Below are 20946 nucleotides of genomic sequence, written 5' to 3'. Positions count from 1 at the left end.
CTCAGTATGCTGCGCTCTGTGGCGGAGCGAGTGGCCGTATGATAATTATCTGATCTCTGCTGAGGGGTCTGAAGGTTTATCAGGTGTGGCTTTAGCAATGTGGTCAAGGCAGAACCTCTAGCACCTAGAGACAAACTAGTCTTGAGACTGTGGTTAATTTAATTTCCATGCAGTCCAATATGTGCCGTGCGTCTCCAGCAGCACCTGCTCAAGACGCACGAGCACCCTGCTGTTCTGCAGCACCACCGAGTCGTGGCTCCCTCCTGGACAGGGGAAACCACATGTAGGAGGTTTAGGTTGGTGTCACAAACTAATTGAATGTTTATGGTGTGTTATTGTTTGCGATTTAAATAGGGAAATGTGTTTGGAGACGGTGCTTTGATGCGCACAGTCTATTGCTCCTGTGGTAAGATAAGATAAAACTTTATTGATCAATAAATAATATAATACTATATGTATGATAATAATTAATCACTTTAATCACTCATGTTTGGGACTGCTTTAATAGATTTGCTTAAAGAATAAGGCATTCTAAGTAGAAACCACTTCATGCGTAATGCCCGCACGCATGTTTCCAAACACACGTAGATTTTGATCGTACCAAAGAACAAATTCAGGTAAGAAAAAAAAATGATGAATGCCGAAATGTTCGTGGAAACGTTCATAAGTGCACTTAAAGATCAAATCTGATCGTTCACGTTTCGTGAATGAGGCCCATTGTTATCATTATTGAATATTAATATTATTATTAACATCTTCATGCATACTCTAATCTGATCAAAATATCACATTACAATCAATTCAGGTTAACGGCTTCCCATAGACGACCAGTGTAGTATTGATCAATTGTATAATAAATATTTAAGAAAAATAAAAAGCATCATATCCATCATATTGGAGGTGGATGACACTGACTGGTCTATATATATATTATTATATTATACACATATATATATATATATATATATATATATATATATATATATATATATATATATATATATATATATATATATATATAATATTATATACGATTTTTAATAAAAAGCCAAGTATCTGGTCAACACATCAGTCTAACCCTGGTACAAACACAAATACACTTTTCTAACCCGTTTAATGACTGCAAATTAAATTATCTGCAGAATTCCAGGAATCCTGGCATTCAGACACACTGCTCACCCACCCGTACATGGACACACACACACACACACACACACACACACACACACACACTCCAGCAGCTCAGCATCGCAGTGTTAGGTTATGTTAGCGCTAGCGGCCTCATAATTTCCACAGAGATGACAGGGAGTGCGGCCCACGGCCCATATGTCAGATGATAATAGGCTCTTTGAGAGGCAGGCGAGGTGACTGAACAGACATGAATCCAACTTTCTCCCACAACCTGTTTGCTCTCTGACCAGTGCATTTATATCAGACTGGATCACAAGAGGCCCTTGTTTCATCTAAGCACAACAATAAAACAGAGATGGAAAGAAATCAAATGGTGGGACAGAGGGAAAAGAGCAAAGGCTGAAGGTAGAAATAGAATATACTGTATATCCACCCCATACTTTGTTATCCAAAACATTATTCTTATTCATGTTTCAAAGCATCAAAGTTGAGCCCACATAATGATATTCTATGATGTATTTCAAAAAGTGCTTTTTTGTAGAATGGATTTTGAAATTTAATTTCCTTAAAGGCTCATTTAAGATTTCTACTGTGGTTAAACAGAAGAATGTGTAGCGCTAACAATGCCAGGGTGAGGAGTCTGATTCCTCCTGGCTCTGCCCCTACTGAATAAAAGCTTCCACAAAATGGCAGAGTGATAAATCACAATGCATTGCAATATTGAAGTCACACTACTTAGTGCATTGCAGAACACAGCTGCAATACAATTAGTAGGAGCTCTTTGGAGAGTCCAAACCCTGGCTGAGGGAGGAGGAGGAGAAGTAGAGTGATAAAGGGAGGTAAGAGCAGGAGGTGAAGACAACAGAGAGAGGACAAGATGATGGACAGAATCAGACAACAGATGAGGGGAGAGAAGACACTTGCAAAACTGAAAATGACCCTGGGTGACTGGCTTGTAATCGGATCGCACAAAAATGCATAAAATCACCTCCAGAGGGAGTCAGAGACAAATTTGGCCACATTGACAACAAAGTGCAACTGCAATGAGTCTCAAAATCCACATATAGCAAATGACTGAAGATTCCTTGCTCTTCAAACAGGTGAATAGGCTACAAGACACATGATAATGCCAAGTATGAAGGAGGCCATAGACAAGGTAATGGGAGAAAAGAGGAGAAGAAGAGATGTCTTTACTGACCGTGATGCCCTCGGCCTCGTACTCCTCCTGCTCGGACTTGAGGGTGAGCTCGATGAAGAGCTGCTGCAGCTTCTCGTTACAGTAGTTGATGCAGAACTGCTCAAAGCTGGAACACAGAACAGCAGACACATCAGCTGAAGGGTCCGACCAATATGGGTTTTTAAAGGCTGATATTTCCTCCTCTGTTTCTACTGCTTTTTCCTTCTTCCCTCTCCCTCTCTTCTCTCCCCTAGGTTTGCTATGACTATTACTGTTATTCACTAACTGTACCTGTTGTGCTGGAAGACCTCAAAGCCATAGATGTCCAGCAGGCCGATGACAGAGTAATTCTTGTAGGAGTCATCCTGAAAAAATAAACACAAAAATCACAGTTGTCAATTCTTCCGATACGCACATACGACAAATACCAAGAAGGCAGTGATGATAAACATGAGAAATGCCTGCTTCAGAGAAAAAATACATATGTAATAGGGTTTGACCGATATGGGTCTGTGTAATATTTTGTGCCCATGCTCATTTTGTTAAAATTTTACCTTTTTCATGCCAAAAAATTACAAGTATTCAGTGTTTCCCTAAGAATTCTGTTCTTGTCAGGGTGGAAAAGCCTCTGAAACAGCATTTAGACCATCATGGGACACTAAAACTCTCCATTGAAACCAGAAATTGTTTTAGACGGGTTAGCAGCTCTTTAAGGCAGGGTGACCCACCTCACATTAGGGGAATACATTAGGCCTTTGAATGAAGATTTTATAATAAAAACATAATTTAACGAATAAATAAAATGTGCAAAGAAAATACATTTTTATTTGGATTTTACTGTCTTTATGTAGCTGTGATCAGGGAGGTGAATGACACTGACTGACCAATATCTAATATTTAATAAAAGGGCAGTATCATAGCTATCATGGATGTATTACAAGCTGGAGAATTGTCTGACTAACTTGTAAAATGACACCACATCCACAAGGTGGAGCTGTGGTGTAATGGAATGGAGGGGCAGGAAGTTACTATGCTCTATACCAGTGTTTCTCAACCTTTTTCATATCAAGGCCCCATAATTTAGCACACATTAGGGCCACGGACCCCCATTTGATGAGATTTTGTCTCTCAGACCCAAATCTGAGAATATTTTTATTGTTAGATATGATTTTGTCCAGAATAGAGAGATAACAGTGAAACTATGATCAAAATCTAGTCATTCTTCTACATTCTGTAATTGTTCTTGTAAATGAAATAATGAAGTTTAACAATTTGCTGGGGACCCCCAGGAATGCCCTCAAGGACCCCTGGTGGTCCCCGGACCCCACGTTGAGAACCACTGCTCTATACTGCTGTCTTGAGCCATTCACCTGGGACTGATTTCAGATAGATGTATGTATGTCCAGGGGGATTTTGGTTTGGAAAAACTAAGACTGTTAACTTGAAATTTATCCCACAGCCCCTTTGTAGTTGAGCCAACTGTGCACTGTCACAGAGCATTATTCATGAACACTGTGTGTGTGTGTGTGTGTGTGCATGTGTGTGTGTGTGTGTGTGTGTGTGTGTGTGTATACCGTGTATGCCAGCGAGGCGTTGATCTTGTTGACCAGCCAGGTGAAGGTGCGTCCATACACAGCCTTGGACAGCGCGTCCCGGGCCGACGACGCCTGCTCCAGGTTCAGCGGGCTCATCAGCTAGTGGAGAACACACACACACACACACACACACACACACACACACGAAGGAGAGACCGGCAGAAACAAGGGTAAAGACAGACAAGCACACAGAGAGAAACAAAGACAGTTAGTCAAGTTACAATATAATCACACAGGACCAGACCAGACATTACACAGACAGAAAAGCATTGTAAACAAATGCTCGTCTCACACACACACTACAATAAGAGTGTGTATCCAACCTACCTCCTCTCCCTTGGCGATGATCTTCTTGTGTGTGAGCGCCTCTGTCAGCACTGCCCCATTCACTCCTAACAACTGGAAAAGCACCACAACACGACATTAACAAGCGCGGCAGTAAATAGACCGAGATGTCATCCGTGTCACGGTATCTGTTGATTATGCCTGACATGATGCATAGTTGGAAGATTGGAGCGGGAATGAATGGGAGCTATTCTAGGGAAAGTGTGGAATCAGGGGTCTGCAGAAAATTTAGGAAACTGCTGCCATTTTTCTAAAGCACTGTGCAGACTATTTACTTTTAATTGGATTAGTCTCCAGCCGGCTTCTATAGGAGTGTGTCTGGATATGTGGAGTCAGTGTAGGGATGGATTCAGTCAAAGAATAATACAACACCAGTATAAGGCTAGTAGGGGTGGGACAATATATCGAAATTCAATATATGCCGATACAAAACTGTGACAATACGTATCATGCGGCAGAAAAATGAATCTTGATATTAGCTTAATTATATTCTGCTGTAGTAATCACAAATGAGACGGCCACAATTTCACAAACTCTCCAGTGAAATTATAGAATTTGCACTTTGGATGACATTTTTCAATTGTTTACATTCTAGCAAGCCAATAACATTGGTAGAAAGAGATCTGTGGCTCTGAAATAAACAGAATTCTGCACAGTCAGACTTTGTTGTCATTGAACTCCCCTTGGCCTATAATGAGTGCTGCAAGGCCTCACCCTGGCCAGGTACTTGATCTGTGTGTCGGAGGTGATGCAGGCGTTGCCGCTGTCCTCCCCGCCGTACTGCACGTTCCCCAGGTGGAGCACGCTGGCTATGATGTTCAGCAGCTCCTATGCAGAGAAACACAGAGATGGAGGGAAAGGGAACGCAGGGAGACGGTGAGGTTAAAAAAAACGGTAGAAGGGAAGGATATGGGAAGAAGAATGAGGGGGGACAAGGATAGGGAGTGACAAAGAGAGGGATAGCAGGGAAAGTGAAGGATAGGGGAGGGAGGGATACAAAGGTAAAGGGATGAGAGGCTTAGGCAAACGATAAGATTACATGGATTTGATTTTATTGCCAAGTGCAAAAGACAAGGCTATCTTTATGACTGACTTGGCGGAGAAGGGAGGCTTTGATTAAAACTGGGTTAAGGATTGAACGGGGTAGGAGTGTAGCAATCTGCTCACCAAGCACATACTAGAACCGCGCACACCCACACATCCACACACACACACACACACACCTGCTCTTCACTCTTTAAGCGGGTGTGAGATCTTAAGAGCTCTGGACGCGAGCCCAGACTCATGAAAATGCAGGAGACTCCCACGCAAGACACAAATAAGTTCTCGCCATACATTAACATGCACACACTCGCTCAGGCGCACACAATTGCACACACGAGCGCATAAAGAAACACAGTCAACTCTCTGTGTGACAAACACTTATAATACAAACAGCCATCCATATTGTAAGACTGAGACTAACAGAGCTAAACCCCCTCAACCCCCTCAGGCTCTAGGAGTCATAATGAAATCTGTAGCAAAGACTTACTGACACAGAGTGATAAATGTAGTAACACAGTGAGGTTTATATAAATCAATAAAGTGTGTATCCACTCTCCCGTAAACCCAGAAGTATTAAAAACGTCATTCATATTGCTTAAAACCTCAACCCTCCCACGGTTTGAGGGATTTTCCCCATCAACACAAGAGCAATGGTTTTAATATTCTGGGTGATTTAATCAGCCATGGCGTGGGTGGTGATGTTTATGTGAGAGTCGCAGGTGAATATGTTCGTCTGGGGTGAGCCTCACAATGTTTGTTTTCTTCCAGTAATACAGAGGTGTGCTTGGTTTTATTTGCTGATTTGATTATAGCTTCCGTCTAGTTCGTGGAAACAGTGAGTGTTGCCAATATTTTGTTTACGTTGTACACTGGTTGAAAGGAAGACCTCCCACACTGGTTTGGGTGAAACAAAACAAGCGTGTCAGGCATGATGTGCGCAGCTACGATTCGGCCCTCACCTCCACCTCATCCTCGTTGAAGCCAATCACAGTCAAGGCTTTCCTCACCATCTTCCAATCGCTGCGATCGTTAATGGAGCTGACTTTGGGACAGTTTCCCTAGGGGAGAAAAAAGAAGGAAAACACACACTGGTAAACAACCCAAGCATTCTGGACACACAAGTTACATTATACTACAGTATTTTATGCTATCACAACCATCTGATCCATTCTGTAACGTGTCCAGCAAAATCCATGATAATATGCAAACACCCATTTACACACATACACATTATTGAGGCAAAGTGTGTGTGCTCAGTGGCTGTTTGTGTTTGTATGTAGAGCACAGGAGCGGGTTCAGCTAGTGCCTTAAGGCAGATCTCTCCCATGAGGACAGCTCCTCTTGCAGCACTAAGAGCCTCAGACTAAGAGTTTATTAACCAGAACTCCCACTGGGACACACACACACACACACACACACACACACACACACACATACACAGCATACAGACCAATGGCTTCTGACAGGATGGAGAGAGCAAGAGTGAGGGAGGGAGAGAGAGAAATACTGCAACTTTAGAGAACACAAGATAGTATTTCATTTACGTAATCTTGACATGATACTGATAAGCAGTGATAGATTTACATAGATACAGTAGATGTCAATTTATATTCAACCGCATATTGAGATATACAGGTTTCTCTCCAGGTCCAAAGATGGGAGACAGATTTATAGATCTATAATCAACAATGCGTACGATAAGCTTAACTAGATAATGGTTATGCTGCAAGTTCCTCTCCAGGCAAAGAGAACAGAGAGAGTCCTATCAATTAAATGCAAAACTTACACTGGCACTAGTAATGCGGAGGGTTTCTCTCCATAGAGACATAGACAGAAACATAGATCCAGAATGCACTAAATGTTTACTTTAAAGCTAAAAATCCACCCTAAAGCACTTTAACATTGCTAAAAAAAAACATTTCCACATAGATACAGATATAAAAAATAGACCTAGACCGCACTAGATGCTTACTTTCACCAGGTACTGGTACTGCTGTGGGTTCCTCTCCAGGCCCAGGCCTCTCAGCAGGTCTTCCTCCCCTCCCTCGATCAGCTGGTAGAAGATGTGGAAGTTCCTCTCTCCGTGGTTCTGGTGCACCACCCGGGACTTCTCCAGCAGGTAGTTGAGGATGTGGCCTCCGACCGGGGCTCCCTGCCGACGGGACAGGGGCCAGGGAGGGAGGGGGGAGGCACGGGAGGAAGAGGAGGAGGAGAGGGTAAGGCTAGGGTACTGAGGTGTGATGTGGGGTTGATATTACATGCAGGTTGGCAGGGATTTTTTTTAGGCCGTAAAAAATATTGTGTATCCATAAACAGGGGCGGAGGAATGATGCACACGTTCAAGTGAGATCAAGGTAAATGAAAAAATAAATAAATAAATAATCTGTGAAAAACAAAAAGATATCTATGCATGATTGATGCTTCTTTTGCAGTATACAGTGCCAGGCAAAGTAGTTTAAACATGGTTAAATAAACCTTACAGGGATCTTCAATCCACCAAAAGAGATAAGATGAAATTTAAATGGGATTAGTAATTGGACACAGTAAAGAAAAAAAATGAAATATAATTAAGAATATAGCAAAAAACGCAACTGACAATTTCAACACTAAAACTAAACTTTAAGTATGAACTACATCATTAGGAAGGTATGCAAAATAACAGCAGTAGAACACACTGTGACAAAAAAAATAATGAAAATACTGTATGTCCGATATGTAAATATATCAAAACTATGAAAAATAAGGACTATGAAATCATCAAGACATCCACCACCTTTTTGAGGGTTGAGAGGGGATACCAAATCATTTAAGTCTATTTGCATCTGTCTTTCCATTTGAACTGAGGTAATGAAGATAAAGGCACCTATGCCAAAACATGTGGGATAGCCATAGAAAAATAAAGCTTTTTTGACTGTAGCACACAAAGAAGAGGTCCTTGGCTTCCATTTTTTTATGTAACATGTTCACTCAGGGGTTAAAGCAGCAGTCGGTGTGGATTAGTCTGTCCCGCTCACCTTAAAGTCAAACTGGATGTCCATGTACTTGCCAAAGCGGCTCGAGTTGTCGTTACGCAACGTCTTGGCATTGCCAAAGGCCTGGAGAGAGAAGAGGGAGGGATAAGGCGAACAGAGGAAAAGAGGGGGAGAAAGGAGGAGGAGGAGAGTGAAGATTGATGGTGGGAGAGGTAGAAAGGCAGTGGAGGAATAGAGAGAGAGAACAGAGAGGGAGAGAGAGTGTGAAAAAGATGGACGGCAAGAGGGTAACAGTGAGACAAGCAGACAGCTAGAGGTGTTAGAGGGCCTGCTGTGTCTGTCTGGGACAGCAGGACAGATTACAGGGCATAGTGTACACACACACACTTATACACATCTGGAAGACATCTGGCTGAGACACGCCAGACATCAAACCGAGCGCTTCCGTACACTACTCACACCTCTATTACCAGACCTTCATTCTTTAACACACTGGGACTGGGTGTCAACCGAACACAGGAACAATTAGCGCTCCATTCTCTACAGTTTTGTAAGTACAACTTGAACGTGAACTGCCACCTCACCTCCAGAACAGGGTTAGACTGCAGCAGGCGGTCTTTGATGGTCTGGACCTGATCGCTGGCTGGACAGGTGATGGCGTAGTACTGCAGGATCTTCTTGGACGCCTCCGTCTTCCCGGCTCCGCTCTCCCCAGAGATCAGGATGCACTGGTCCTTCCTCTCCGTCCTCATGGAGCGGTACGAGTTGTCCGACACCGCGTAGCTGGAGGACAGGGAGAGAACTGATCAGACAGATGGCCAACAGGAAGATTGGATGAGTAATATATTGGTTTGCTGATATATTGGGCCTTTTATTAAAAATCTGATTGAATATCAGCCAATGTTGTCCACCTCCAACATGATGGATATGATGCAGTTTTGATTACATATTTATTGTATAATTGACCAACACTACACTGGTTGTCAATGGGAAGCCCTTAACTTGAATATGCATGCATGAATATGTATTATTTTTTATTATTTTTTATCATTATCTTGGGTCTTAGTGGGGCATTTTAGTGTCTAAATGCTGTTTTAGAAACTTGCCAAAAATGAAATTCTTAACAAAACACTTAATACTTGTAGAGGAACAAGCATAAAGTAAACATGTAGGAGCAACAGTTTATGTTCAACATCATTTAATGGAACTCAATAAATAAATAAAATGGAAATCTGTGTTTACATAATTCAGAACGACCAAGGGTGAAGCTAAAATGGACAGGAATCATTGGCCGGCCACAGTGATGTTCCCTTCAAGCAATTTAGCGCTTGGAGGTTCTTTGAAAACTCGTCTTAGGAAAGTTTTACGTGAGATAACATCCCGTCGTGTGCGTGTGAACACGGAAAGACAAATGACGGGCCTCGACACCGGGCTGCTAGTATGAATCATAAAGTCCAGAGCGGAGCGCAGCCTGTTTTAGTTACAGTATCATTTATCAGCCTGACGCTGCTATCAGTGCTGCTATGTTATTTCAGCCTGCTTAGACACATTACTGACCACCAGAGTAATTACTGGGAGATAAGGACAGCAGCTCGGCCACAGGTACACTGTGTGTGTATGTGTGTGGTGGTGGGATAGGGTCAACTTAGGGTCAGAGGAATTCCCTCTCTCATCAGAGGAGGAAATTTCTTGCCTGGCACCACCACTCGCTTCAGTTTCTTTCCACCTCGCCCTCCCTCTCTTTCTCTCCAGTCCTCCCTCTCTCCTTGCCAAAGCACATCTTTCTTTCCACTCAGACAGAGAGAAAACATTTGGCCATACGCTGAAGTGCTGAAGAAGAGAGAGGGGGGAAAAAAACACCCGAGTGGCCAGAGCAGAGAGAGACAGAGAGAGAGAGAGAGAGAGAGCTAGCGAGAGATTCGGGAATGTTCAGTTTATGCCACTCCGAATCTCCCATAATACACTTGATTGTTTCGTGGCCGACCGACGGCGTCCGAGAGGATTGTGCAGGGAATTCCCTGGCCATTACCGTGGCAACCCTTCAAACAAACACTCTGCCATGTGCCATGACGTCTTGAAAACCCTCAGACAGATAGAGAAGCGGACAGTCGGTCCTTGAGAGCTGAATTACGTAAGGCAGTAGACTCTAGTAGAGCGGTGATACACTTAGGGCGTTCTTCCAACATTCCCACAGGACACACACACTGAACATACACACACTCACACCATTTAGAATGCAGGTTCAACAAACATGATGTCATTCTAGGGCAGAACAATTTTGCGGTTGAACAGTGGATATCTTTATGAGGAGTGCTGGACCAGCAAAAGAACAGAAATTCCATAGGAGATCCCCAAGAGGAGTAAAAGTCAGTACATCTCACAAATATCTGTCAAAATGACAGATTACTTAGACTGCGCATATGCTCTGATGAAGCTTACTACTTTTTCCCCTCTAGACTGGCTGACACTTCACTTTCATGTTGTTTTTCACACCCAAGCAAAGGAAAAGGCGAGGAGGGATCATCATCCATTCTTATTCATTGGTCGTATCCAATGGCACTCGTCCCTCCATCCATCATCACCATGGAGGAGAATGTAATACAAGTTGATCCCTCCGTAGCCTATCACTTTCTTTCTGTTATGTCAATGGATACCGATGGATTCTGTTATTGGCATTGAAGCATATCTATCTAATATGCTCTTACCTTGAAGTGAAAACCATTTACCTCTCTCCTCAGGTCTTATTTCCCTTCCTAGAACTTCTCTATCATCTTGTAATTTGGTCGCAGTGGATATGAGTGTCAGCTAAATACCTAAAATGTAATGTTGTAGCCATGGTACAGCAGCTATTGGTTTGGTTTTGAGTTGTGGAGAGGTTGTGTACTTACATGTGTGGTGACACCTCGTAGAAGTTGACCCCGCGGTATCTCTCCATGTGGTTCTTGGTGTAGATCTCCAGGTCCTTGTATGGGTTCACCGACACCAGCACTGAACCAATGTATGTCTGATGGAGAGGACAACTTAGTTACCTATTATCTGACGTAGATTAGACCTTATAATGCTGTAGTGTCACAACAAGTAAACGGGCACTGGACATCAGGACCGAGAATACTAATATATACAGTACCGAGACAACTACACTGAATATTTGGTTGACAACAATGCACTGACATCCATACTGCATGTCTTACACTATTACACTGTGAGAGTTCCCCTTGTCCATGTAACATGTATGTCAGTGTGGGTGCATTGACACCAAGCATGTTTGGAGCAGTTCATTCAGATTCTGGACTCTTTACTCCTTTAGTTCAGTTTGTTTGTCCAGGTGAGAACAATGCCATTCAAACTCCACCAAATAACCTCACTGAGACACCTGGAAATGCGAGTCTTGGTCTTCTTCCAAGAGAACTGAGGTGTGGATTGGAATGAGAATGAGAACATAATCTAAAACCAACTACAGGAAACGACCCCAAAAGATTATATGGGTATAAGGGGATGCTCATATTTAGCTATTTCTTCATGTGTTCTTAACTGGCATGAACACCAGAGAAGGTAAATTACGTCAAAGAGCACAGACGAGTCTTAGCTAAAGTTACAGGGACAGGAATCGGATTTGTTTAGACTCCCCCCCGCTGCCAAAACCTCCAACCTGGCGGGATGACAGATTTCCAAAAATGTGAGTCCATGTGACTTTTGAATAAGCCCTCGTTCACTTGTAATTGGGCAGTGTGTTCCTAAACAAACCCAATACAAAAATGCAACAAAGTAAACTTTTCTACTATGGTGTAGACCAAATAAAACCAATTATAGGTGTGATCGCACCCTAAGTTGTCAACATGTCTCTGTACCACAGTCACTATAACTTCCTGTGAATTTATGTGACTTGATGATTGAAGCAATTCGGATTCTGAGAAAGCTACCCAAGACATTTTTGCATATTTGATGGTTGCAATAATGCAGAAATAAGACTCTCACACATATATTCACACCCCCCACACTCCGCCAACATCCACTTACATAGATGAGGTTCTCCTTGAACCGTTTGCGCAGGTTTTCTATGAAGGCGGCCTCGCTGGTGTGGTTCTCCAGCAGGACAAAGTCCTGGACGCCCACTCGGTCTCTGGCTGTCAGGGCCGACTCCATCATAGCCCGCACCCCGTCAGTGGCCACCACCTAGAGGAGGACCAACGAAGGAGGAGGTAGGATGTAAGTGACTGAACATATCGTAATAACAAAGCCTTTATATCGTAACATTTCGTCAATCATGCGCCCCCTTTCCCACTCAAGAAGAAATTGGAAATGGGAACATGGGAGAAACCAATCACTCCACACGCACATCATCCATCCTTATTAGGGAAGCGGGCAATGAGAAGACAGAGAGAAACCAGTAATCAAAACCATGAACCAATGGTGCATCAACAAACTAGGAGACAAATGACTTGTGAAAAACAGTGGGGGCAGTGGACCACCTTGTTTAATACCCCACAAACATGAGCCACTGAGAGACAGGTATCACACAACAGAAAGTAGCAGCTGGGTGTGGAATTCAAACTCTGATGCAGGGAAAGTTTCTCATTGAACTGTGATTTCAGAACAGATGATGACATAATTGAAAAAGAGCAGTTTTTGGAGGGAGACCAAAGACCAAAACAGGTCAAGAAACCTGAACCAACTATGGTTAGACCGATATATTGGTTTACCGTTTGTTACAAATCAAATATGTGACACTGACAGTGAGTCAGTGTCATCTGCCTCTGATATGATGCAGTATGTTTGATATACTGCATATGATACATATTTATTGTAGACTTGATCAATACTAAACTAATTGTCTATGGGAAGCCCTTAACCTGAATGAATTTATAATGCAACTTTTGACTGGATTCCACACAAATATGCATGAATATGTTTTATTATCCGGGGCCTCAATAAAGAACTTCTTTGGGAAACACTGAATACATGTAATATTTTGAGATTAAATGGTCAAATTTAAAGATATTGAATATCAGCACAAAATATCAGCTATTAGCAGCTTCAATCCAAAAGTATAAAGTTAAAATATCAGTAATGGCCTTCAAAACCCATATCCGTCAAACCCTAGACTCAACATTTGTTTAAGTACAGCCATCTTTGTGAGTGAGTAAACCTGAATAAGTTCATTCAGCCCTTCCTGTCTCATAAGTTCTCATAACATCTTTTAGGACTTAGAGCAAAACCAAAGTCCCCCCCCCCCACAGCTTTCCACCCACAATAGAGCGCATTCAGACCAACGCCAAGAGCCGCTGTTTGAAGTAGAACAGAAAAAAAAAACAGCCAGTAAGAGACCTCACAATCACAAACGTATTCACACACACACAACAAAACCCTGTGATTGAAAAACGGAGCTGAGTGGAGGTTTTTTGTTTGTACACCGTCCAGTTTTCTTTAGAACACTCCCTCAGTAATCTTACCGCCTCTAGAAATAGAGGTGGAGCAAAAAACCCCAGAAGAGGGCAAAAAAAAGTTATCACTTCAACCAAAGTGCAACAGGCCCCACCCGAGTCCCGCATATCTAAAAATACACGGCACAAATTCAGCATCACAAGTGAAGTTAAACTGCAAAACTTACATCCTTGAGCTCGTCGATGCGTTTGCCCAGGAACCCGTTTTCTACAATGGAGGCTTGAGTTTTACGCATGAGATCGCGAATGTTACCCAAATCCATGTTTAAGATGTACCGAGCCAGACAGAACTGAAACCGACTAGGCTGGAGCTGGATCAACAGAGTAGGGACGGGAATACAGCACAGTCAGCACACACACACACACACACACACACACACACACGCACACACACATTGAGTACAGCAGGTGTTGTTGTGTTAAGCAGTACAGTAGTTTTCATCCCTCAGGAGACAATAAAGAGGAGATGGAGACAGAGAGAGAGAGAGAGAAAGCAAGCATAAGGGAGGGAAGAACCTATTAATTAGCGCTAGGTGAGGCAGCTACTTTCACAGGAGGGAAAAACACTGAGGAGGGAAATATGAGGGGAAGAAGTAAAGAGAGAAAAGGAAAGAGAGAGAGAGAGGGAGTGGATGTATGCCAGGTTATGACTCCACTCCTGCTCCATCATCTCATCTAAACTGTACTGGAAAGTTAACAATACTCCCTGAAATTCCACACACCGGCTGCCTCAACACAACACAGAGCCCATTAGATCACTCCATCCTCTCTCTTTTGACTGTAGGACAGACACACATTCATAAAATTTTGATCAGATTCCACACAAGTATCCGTGAATATGTTTTATTATTGACCTGGGTTTCAATGTTTTTGTGTGACATGATGGTCTAAATGCTGTTTCAGAGGTTTTTCCACCCTGACAAGCATACAATTATGGGGGAAACACTAGTTACTATATGCTCCATGCCTACTAGTTTTAATCTTAGTTTAGATAACCATAATAATACCAGTGTGGACCTTAGTCTATGTCTGCAGTCCACAATACAACTTCAGGGAAATAGAACACAACAGATGGCATAAAACCAAATAACATTAGGTAGCATTGGCCCTGATGTCTATGCTCTTTAATTAACTGGAGCACCCCTGCACTTTACAGCCTTCATAGTGCATGTGCAAGTGTGCAAGTGTGTGTTGAGTGTGTGTGTGTCTTTACGGCCTTCTAAGAGATAAATGGTCTGGCTAATAGGGAGGCTGTTGGAGCTGAATCACCTCTCATCTTTATGATCTGATGACTCAAGCTTTCATTGGTGCCCCTCTTTTACTTCTCACTTAATTCAGGTTGCATGTGTGTGCGTGTGTATGTGTGTGTGTGCATGTGTGTGTGTCCTCAAAAGGACAGAACAATGGCACAAATCCAAAGTGTGGGCATTTCAATGTCATCACTTTATAAAGGAGCCATTTTACCGTTAGAGGTTATACCTAGATTGAAGCTACAATATGCATCTGTTTTCACATTATAATAACAATCAATAAATAGCATATATTAGACATTATTAGTCTGTGACTGTCTGTGACCTTGTGTGTTCACGACTAAATCCCTGTTTGCCTGAAATTGCTTTTCAATAACGTTGCGGACGTTTTTGGCCGTATACCGTTTGCTGTGGGCCGTGGCCAGCAGTGAGCTGCCTGTGGCTATCAAGCTGAGGCTAGTGGCCACAGAGCAGGGAAATCAAGCCAAATTTGGGTTTGGGGTTTAGTTACTCTTTAAGTCTCCTTTGGCGGAGGATGCACAGGTGTGTCCTCCTCAGGAAGTCTGACCTCACTGTGACCACGCCCAGAATATGACATCATCACCAAAAATATAAGGGAAACAAAAGAGCATAAGGCATTATGATATGTAGGATGGGCCTGTTTTAATTCTCACAAAATATTGCTAGAGTCAGATTTGCTGGAATTGGGCCCATTAAGAAAATTCATTCACCAATGTAGGCTGAGAAAAAAGGTTCATCCATGAATGCCTGTTAAGACTACATAGACCAACTGTACAGCCTATGTTATTTATCAAATGAACATCAGCAGGATAGCAGCACAGGCAAAATATGAATGGCCTGGCAATAAGTTAAACCCCAGGGCAGCGTGTGGTGCTATGCCTACGGCCCAGTGCAACAATGGCAGACAGCAGTAAGAAAACAGCAAAGCTAAGCATGCATCAGACAAGACTCATTCAAAAACAGTGTGAACATCAGCATTGTTTTTTATGGCAGATTGGCTGTGTTTTCGATCTGCTTCTCTAAAGCCTGTGGTGGCTTTACGGCTGCCAGCTACCTCAGCCTCAGGCTAGATGCAGTTTCATGGCAGCTCGTCAAAATGAGTGACAAGATGAGTGACAGGTGTTGGGGCGGGAACTTGACCAACTGAGGGGAATGAGGGCGGGGACCAACAATGCACTTCCTGTCTCAAGGCAAAAAGTTGCATATTGCAGCTTTAAGGGGAAGGGAAAGTATGAAGGGCTTGGGAGTGACTCAGTGTACATTGATGTGGTCACAAGTATTATAATACAAATACAACTGTTAACAAACGTGTGTGTGCACATGTCTTTGTATTTGAAGTAACTCAATCCCATACATCTCTCTCTCTCTCCCTCTCTCTCTCTCAGCTTTCCCTTGACGCCTTCAGTTCTGGTGTCCTGTTGTTTCATACATCTCTCGGGGAAAGCACAGAGACTGCAGCTGTGTGTTTAAGTATGTGTGTGTGTGTGTGTGTGTGTGTAGACCCTGAGAGTTTGCGTGTGACTCTCTAAGGCCTCATAAAGGTCTAGTTGCTCTTGTTAGCCGGTCTGTTATGTGGCCGCCTGACAGCAACGGCTGCCAGTGGCGGGTAGACCGATAGTATGTGTAATATCGGCAAATAATACTGTCTCAATATTGATCGTTTATGGCCCCAAAGAGGAAAGAAACCCGTCAGCTTTATCCATTTCCTCACCTCTCCCCTCCTCTTCCTCCTCTATACGTTTACCTCTCTCTCTCTCGCTCTCATTCCCTAACAGCACGTCTCCTGCCTTCTCTCTCCATTACTTCATTGTTCCTTAATGTCGCTCTCAGAGTTTGGCCTTCCTGCATTCAGCGTCGCACGCTGGACCTCCACCCGTTCCCTCGGCGTGCCACACACACACACACACACACACACACACACACACACAAATTCTCACAAACACACCGAGTACGTGCCCACTACCCCCTTCCTTCATGCAGTCAGGTTTTCCAAATCCTGTGCAGCAAACAAGGCAGACTGAAGCCAGGTTCGCCGGAGGAGACCTAAGGAGGTAAAACTGCCTGCAGGACCCATTACCACTCTACTAGGGTTTGCCCAATATGGCTATATGAAGGCCAACACCCATTACATTATGACCAATTATACAATAAATATATAATCAATCAAACTGCATCATATCGATCAGATCAGAGGTGGACGACACTGACTGGCAGACATCTGATTTTTCATAAAAGACTAATATCAGCCCAATATATCCGTCTCATTCAGCTAATTCAGCTCATTCAGAATAGGTTAACAGATAAAGAACAAGGCTCCTCTTCTAACAATAGCTGCTCTGGCAATGAACTTCATAAATAGCAGCAGTTCAGCATTTTCATGTCAGGAGATACTTTTCTTCCCACCAAAACGTTTGATATTGCTCCAAAATTCACGTCATTAAAGTATCGCTATCAGGACAGCTTTGTTTGCTGATCTGCGTACAAGTATTTGGGAGCTGGATCAGCGCTGATCCCGATATTACAGATACTGTATCGACGCATTGAATCTTGAATCTCACTTCTTCTTACCTTTTCATACCCCTATTCTACCCGTATTTCCCTCTCTCTTATCCCTACATGCCTTCCCTAACTCTCTCCGTCTGCCCCCTTTCCTTCTCTCAGGTCGAGGATAGAGAGCGAGCGAGAGACCGGATCTCAGAGGAACAGCGAAGAGGAGAGAAAGGAGGGGAAAGTGGAGGGATTGGATCATTCAGCTTGACTGCGAACAATAGCAGCTCTCTCCTTGACCTTTACATCGCCCGGGGCTCACTCGCAGAGCTCAGATGTCACTCCGTTTATGTAAACCCCATTTAACCTGCTGCTTTCGGTGCACTATACAGTGGATGCTAATGGCAGGATGAACGGCTGCTGAATAAAGACATTATGATATTGTAGCCATCCGTAAAACCTGCACAATCCACAGGTAGGAGATGAGACAAGTTTCAAAGAGTTTCTACTCCACTGGGATCAGTGTAGGTGTTGGTTAATAATTGCCTATTACTTATACTGAGTATGTATATTGGCCAAACCCAAGTACCAATCTAACCCATTACTTTTATTCAAGTATATACTTGTCGATGTGGAGCGTTATTTTTTGGTCATAATCCATTTTTCTCCATTACAGAGAACCAACAACGTGAAATGCAGAAAATTCAGCAGCTTTGCTTTATTTTTAATGTCTAACATGTGGCTCCTGGTATGGGATTTTAGTATTGGGATAAACTTTTGATACCAAAAAAGCCGCACACTTCTCTCCATACAAAAAAAAAGAATAAGGTTTATTCCAACATGTTTCGGTTTATACCTTCATCAGGGTACATTAGCCTACTATTAGCCCAAAATCAAGTCTCATTTCTGAGATCAGTAAGATATCAGAGTTAGTGCATGCACTGATCTGTTTAGTATCCAAAACCCACTTTGGAAAATATTTTCCATTTTGTATGATACAGTCACATATAGTAGGCCTGCGTGTAGTATCTGTTTCTCAGATTAGATGGGCTTTAAAGAGCTAATAAACAAATCAGGCACTTAAACCAACTGGAGTCAAATATTTGCTCATGTAAAACATCCAGGTTAAACATGCAAAAAAGGAGAACAGGGGAGAGGAGTATACAGTCATTTCTGCTTTTTTCCTGACTGCTGTTTCAGAGGATTTGCAAAAGTCCTGTAGGCTAACTCAAAACAAACCTGCGTGGAGCGTGTGTTTCTCATGAAGGAAGGGTTAGCCACTCACACAATGTTTTGCCCCTTTCCTACATTTTTCCACTATGAATCAGTTGTCTGGCACTCATTTCGCCTCTCTTCTCATCTGTTCTGCTCTAGCTGGTAAAAAGAAAGGGGCATGAAAGTGAATAAAGGCTGAATCTCTAGAGTCATTTTGGAAACATAAATGTGGCCCTTGCGGAACTATAGCAAAGCCATGATGATGCCAAGTGTGACACCAAAAGCCACAGTGGAGCTGATGGTGTCCGCTTGGTTTTGATGCGGCCGCAAGTCAAACCACATGCCTCAATAAACAGGGAAGCGGACGGTCAACAGCCATAATGCTTACAAATCACAACACAGGCCTCGACGGTTAGCTCCCTATCAGTCAAAAACTGACTTCCATTGAAATACAACACACTGTCCTGTATGTAAACAAGTGTAGCTTTGTGATGCCTGATGGAAAGTGAAGCCAGTGTGTGTGTGTGTGTGTGTGTGTGTGTGTGTGAATGCAGGCGTAATCAAAAGGCTAAAAGCTGATGAATCTATCAACACAGACGCATTTTCCCATCACACACACACACACACCTGCTGGATCCGAGCTCGTTAACGTTTTGATTACGGTTGCCACAGAAATGCCCTGCAGGCTTAGCGGCGAACATGTTCATTTCCATCCCCGAGAGACTGTGGATAGAGTAGGCTGTTGCGCGGAGCAGTCAGACAGGTGGGACAAGCCCGCTGACTCCTCTGCAGGTCGCCTACATGAACCTATACCTGCCTGTGTGACCGCCTGAGGACATGCAGGCCGACATAACACAGGCAGCTGGGAGGGGAGGGGAGGGAAATACCTGGGATGGGATTTTTCCAGGAATTATCAAGATTTGAGGGGGGGTCTTTTACACACAGATTTACAATATATTTGAAAGGGGAGATTACAATTTTCGGTCCTGTATCTCACCCTAAACTCTGACCTCTTTTGTGGGGGTGTGGGGCGAGTGAAAAGAGAAGGTTATAAAATATCTATATTGTAGCTGTATGGATGTTAACTATGCTTGGATAAATTTAAGCATTTTGTTACCTTAACGTTACCTAGTAGAGCCTAGAAAATCTGCACACTGTAATGGATTCTATTTAAAATATAGCAAACTACAATACTTGAGTAATCACATACTTAAGTAAAAGATAGAGTAGTAGGTAAAGTAGGCCGACACAAGCTACTCAATAGCAATAACAAGAGTAATTGTGATTCATTACATCCACCCATACTGGACAGACAGCTGGGTTAGTCACCTTGGTTTCACCTAGGCTTTCTCCTGTCAATCAAGTAGTGACAGTAGACTGGCAGCTACTGAGCCTGCAGAGCTGCAATGCTCTAACTAGTTAGCTCAGTTTTAAAAGGACAGGTTTCCTTCACTCTGTTCATTTACCTTTCCTTTTAACTTTAAGATTAGTAATTAATCACTAGTCAGTTCTCTCTCATTAAGTAACTAAGTAACCCAACAAGAGTTCATGGTGATTTGGCTTTGCGGTTTTAAAGGTTTAAAGAGGTTTGTTTTCCAGGTACAATTAACTGGTTTACTGAGCCGTTCATCAGATTCTCACATGTCAAATCTGGTTGCAACCTAGTCTTGATGCAAACCTTGGAAAGCAGCATGAGGGGATAGTCTACAGAAAGTGGGACAAGTCCAACATAAACTATCTGTTGAAATGAAGTCAGGTGCCCTGGAGGCAGTAATGACAACTCCGTCAGGAATCTCTCTGTGTATTGTACTATCCTGACATATCTGCCGTCTCCCGTCTCCGTCTCTCCGTCTTCCACCCATACTTGTTCAACCATGTCACTTAAATAAACAGCATTTCCTCTTCAGGGCTACTGAAGACACACAGAAGGGAGACGATAAGGATGTAAAGCAAACATCGCATTCGTACAAAAACTAAATGAGAAGGAAAGATGTGGAAATACAGAACGGACATGAAGATCTGCATGATCATGATCATGCAAATTATGCATGAGCCTGTTTGAAATTAGCATTAGATACACTGTTGAAGAAGAAGAGAAAAGTGCCAATATTTAAGATCCATTGTATGGAGTTTCACTGCAGGAGAACTCTTATGTCTTGTTCCAATATACTCTATTGATTATCAGTGAGACATTGTTTCTGTATCTTCTCCTCCCTAGTGAGTCACATTGTCTGATACAGTGACAGTCACAGGAAGATATGCGCACAT

General features: G+C 42.9%; 1 protein-coding gene across 1 annotated transcript in view; it reads right to left on the bottom strand.

Annotated features, from left to right (window-relative positions):
• LOC139916306 (unconventional myosin-Ic-like) overlaps positions 1-20946 on the bottom strand; it is a 56823-nt gene that overhangs the window by 9580 nt on the left and 26297 nt on the right. The window contains exons 2-12 of the mRNA XM_078284319.1: positions 12282-12437; positions 11153-11268; positions 8849-9047; positions 8307-8387; positions 7265-7444; positions 6252-6350; positions 4963-5076; positions 4231-4302; positions 3883-4002; positions 2600-2673; positions 2330-2435 (exon numbers count right to left, since the gene is read on the bottom strand). Coding sequence (XP_078140445.1) covers positions 2330-2435; positions 2600-2673; positions 3883-4002; positions 4231-4302; positions 4963-5076; positions 6252-6350; positions 7265-7444; positions 8307-8387; positions 8849-9047; positions 11153-11268; positions 12282-12410 — 1290 coding nt within the window. The 5' untranslated portion in view covers positions 12411-12437. The remainder of the gene's footprint in view (positions 1-2329; positions 2436-2599; positions 2674-3882; positions 4003-4230; positions 4303-4962; positions 5077-6251; positions 6351-7264; positions 7445-8306; positions 8388-8848; positions 9048-11152; positions 11269-12281; positions 12438-20946) is intronic.

The sequence above is a fragment of the Centroberyx gerrardi genome, chromosome 6 (assembly GCF_048128805.1).
Source record: "Centroberyx gerrardi isolate f3 chromosome 6, fCenGer3.hap1.cur.20231027, whole genome shotgun sequence".
NCBI classification, from domain to species: Eukaryota; Metazoa; Chordata; class Actinopteri; order Beryciformes; family Berycidae; genus Centroberyx; species Centroberyx gerrardi.
Note: the sequence above shows the minus strand (reverse complement) of the source record. Positions and strands in the feature narration are given on the sequence as shown.